Source organism: Perkinsus marinus (genome assembly GCF_000006405.1).
Source record: "Perkinsus marinus ATCC 50983 genomic scaffold scf_1104296932524, whole genome shotgun sequence".
In the NCBI taxonomy this organism is placed as follows: Eukaryota; Perkinsozoa; order Perkinsida; family Perkinsidae; genus Perkinsus; species Perkinsus marinus.
In genome coordinates, this window is record NW_003215396.1 from 1 (window position 1) to 1,013 (window position 1,013).

Consider the following 1,013-nt stretch of genomic DNA (forward strand, 5'->3'; position numbering starts at 1 on the left):
CATCACCAGTGCTGGGTGAGAAGCCACCAGGATACCCTGTGTCCAGTATATACAGGTCGTTCGATCGGCCCTACCAACAACAACATCCACATGACGGCGTTGCTGTTGGTCGATCACCTCACCTTGCCATCGTACCCACCAAAGAGGAAGATCTTCTTCCCTATCAAGTTAGCAGTGTGCCCTCGCAATCCCGGAGGAGGTGCTCCAAGAATGCTAGGCTGATACCTACGGTACCATACCACTACTCAACCGCTCGCTCCACTCACCAAAGTAAATTGGCAGTGTCGAAGACATGAAGGTCTGTGAGATGCTTATTACCACTATGACCACCAAACAGATAAAGCTTCGTACCTCATAACTTGAACAATACACAGTAAGCAGGCAATGCAGACGTTACCAACAACCGTCATAGTGTGCGCATTTCTTGCCATTGGAGGCTGACCACAGACGTTCGGCTGGATCCAGGTCATCGTTTCGAGGTCGAGGACATCTGATACCACAACCCTCTAGGCCCTATGCCTTTTAAATGCCCCGACCCATGTCATTGAAGCACTTCTGACCATCATATCCGCCAAACATATACAGCTTCTTGTTGAGTCGTGACAGTGTATGGCATGCCCGAGCAGAAGGAGGCTACCAGAGCTGCATAGTACAGTATATTGAGAGCCCATCATTGCTACCTGACCACTAGTTATCGCCTTAATCCAGCGCAGACTCCTGTAGGCTGAATTGGTGATAGGCAAAACCTGACCACAAATGGCACAGTAGCACTCGAGGCACCGAACGTACCGACGCATCTTCCTCTTCTTGATCAATAGCTGATGCCAAGCTGAGAATAAGGCATGAGTGGTGACACGAACAGCAACCATCCCACACTCACTCTCCGCCTAAATTGCCGCTACCACCACCAGTGAGGCTATTCTAAGGAGAGAACAGCGGACAGCTGACAGCAACGAGTGCCAATGAAACGCTCACAGTCGATCCCGGATCCCCAGTGCCATGCCCTGATAGGT

At 50.7% G+C, this 1,013-nt stretch overlaps 1 protein-coding gene across 1 annotated transcript; it reads right to left on the reverse strand.

Moving 5' to 3' along the window:
- Nucleotides 1-6: 6 nt before the first annotated feature.
- Pmar_PMAR010426 (kelch repeat protein, putative) lies at nt 7-579 on the reverse strand (the record flags this gene model as incomplete). The annotated part of the gene is made up of 5 exons (XM_002785432.1): nt 7-70; nt 123-225; nt 267-351; nt 398-490; nt 537-579. Coding segments are annotated over 5 exons (388 nt in total), but the record flags the coding sequence as incomplete, so codon positions are not given.
- Nucleotides 580-1,013: the final 434 nt, after the last annotated feature.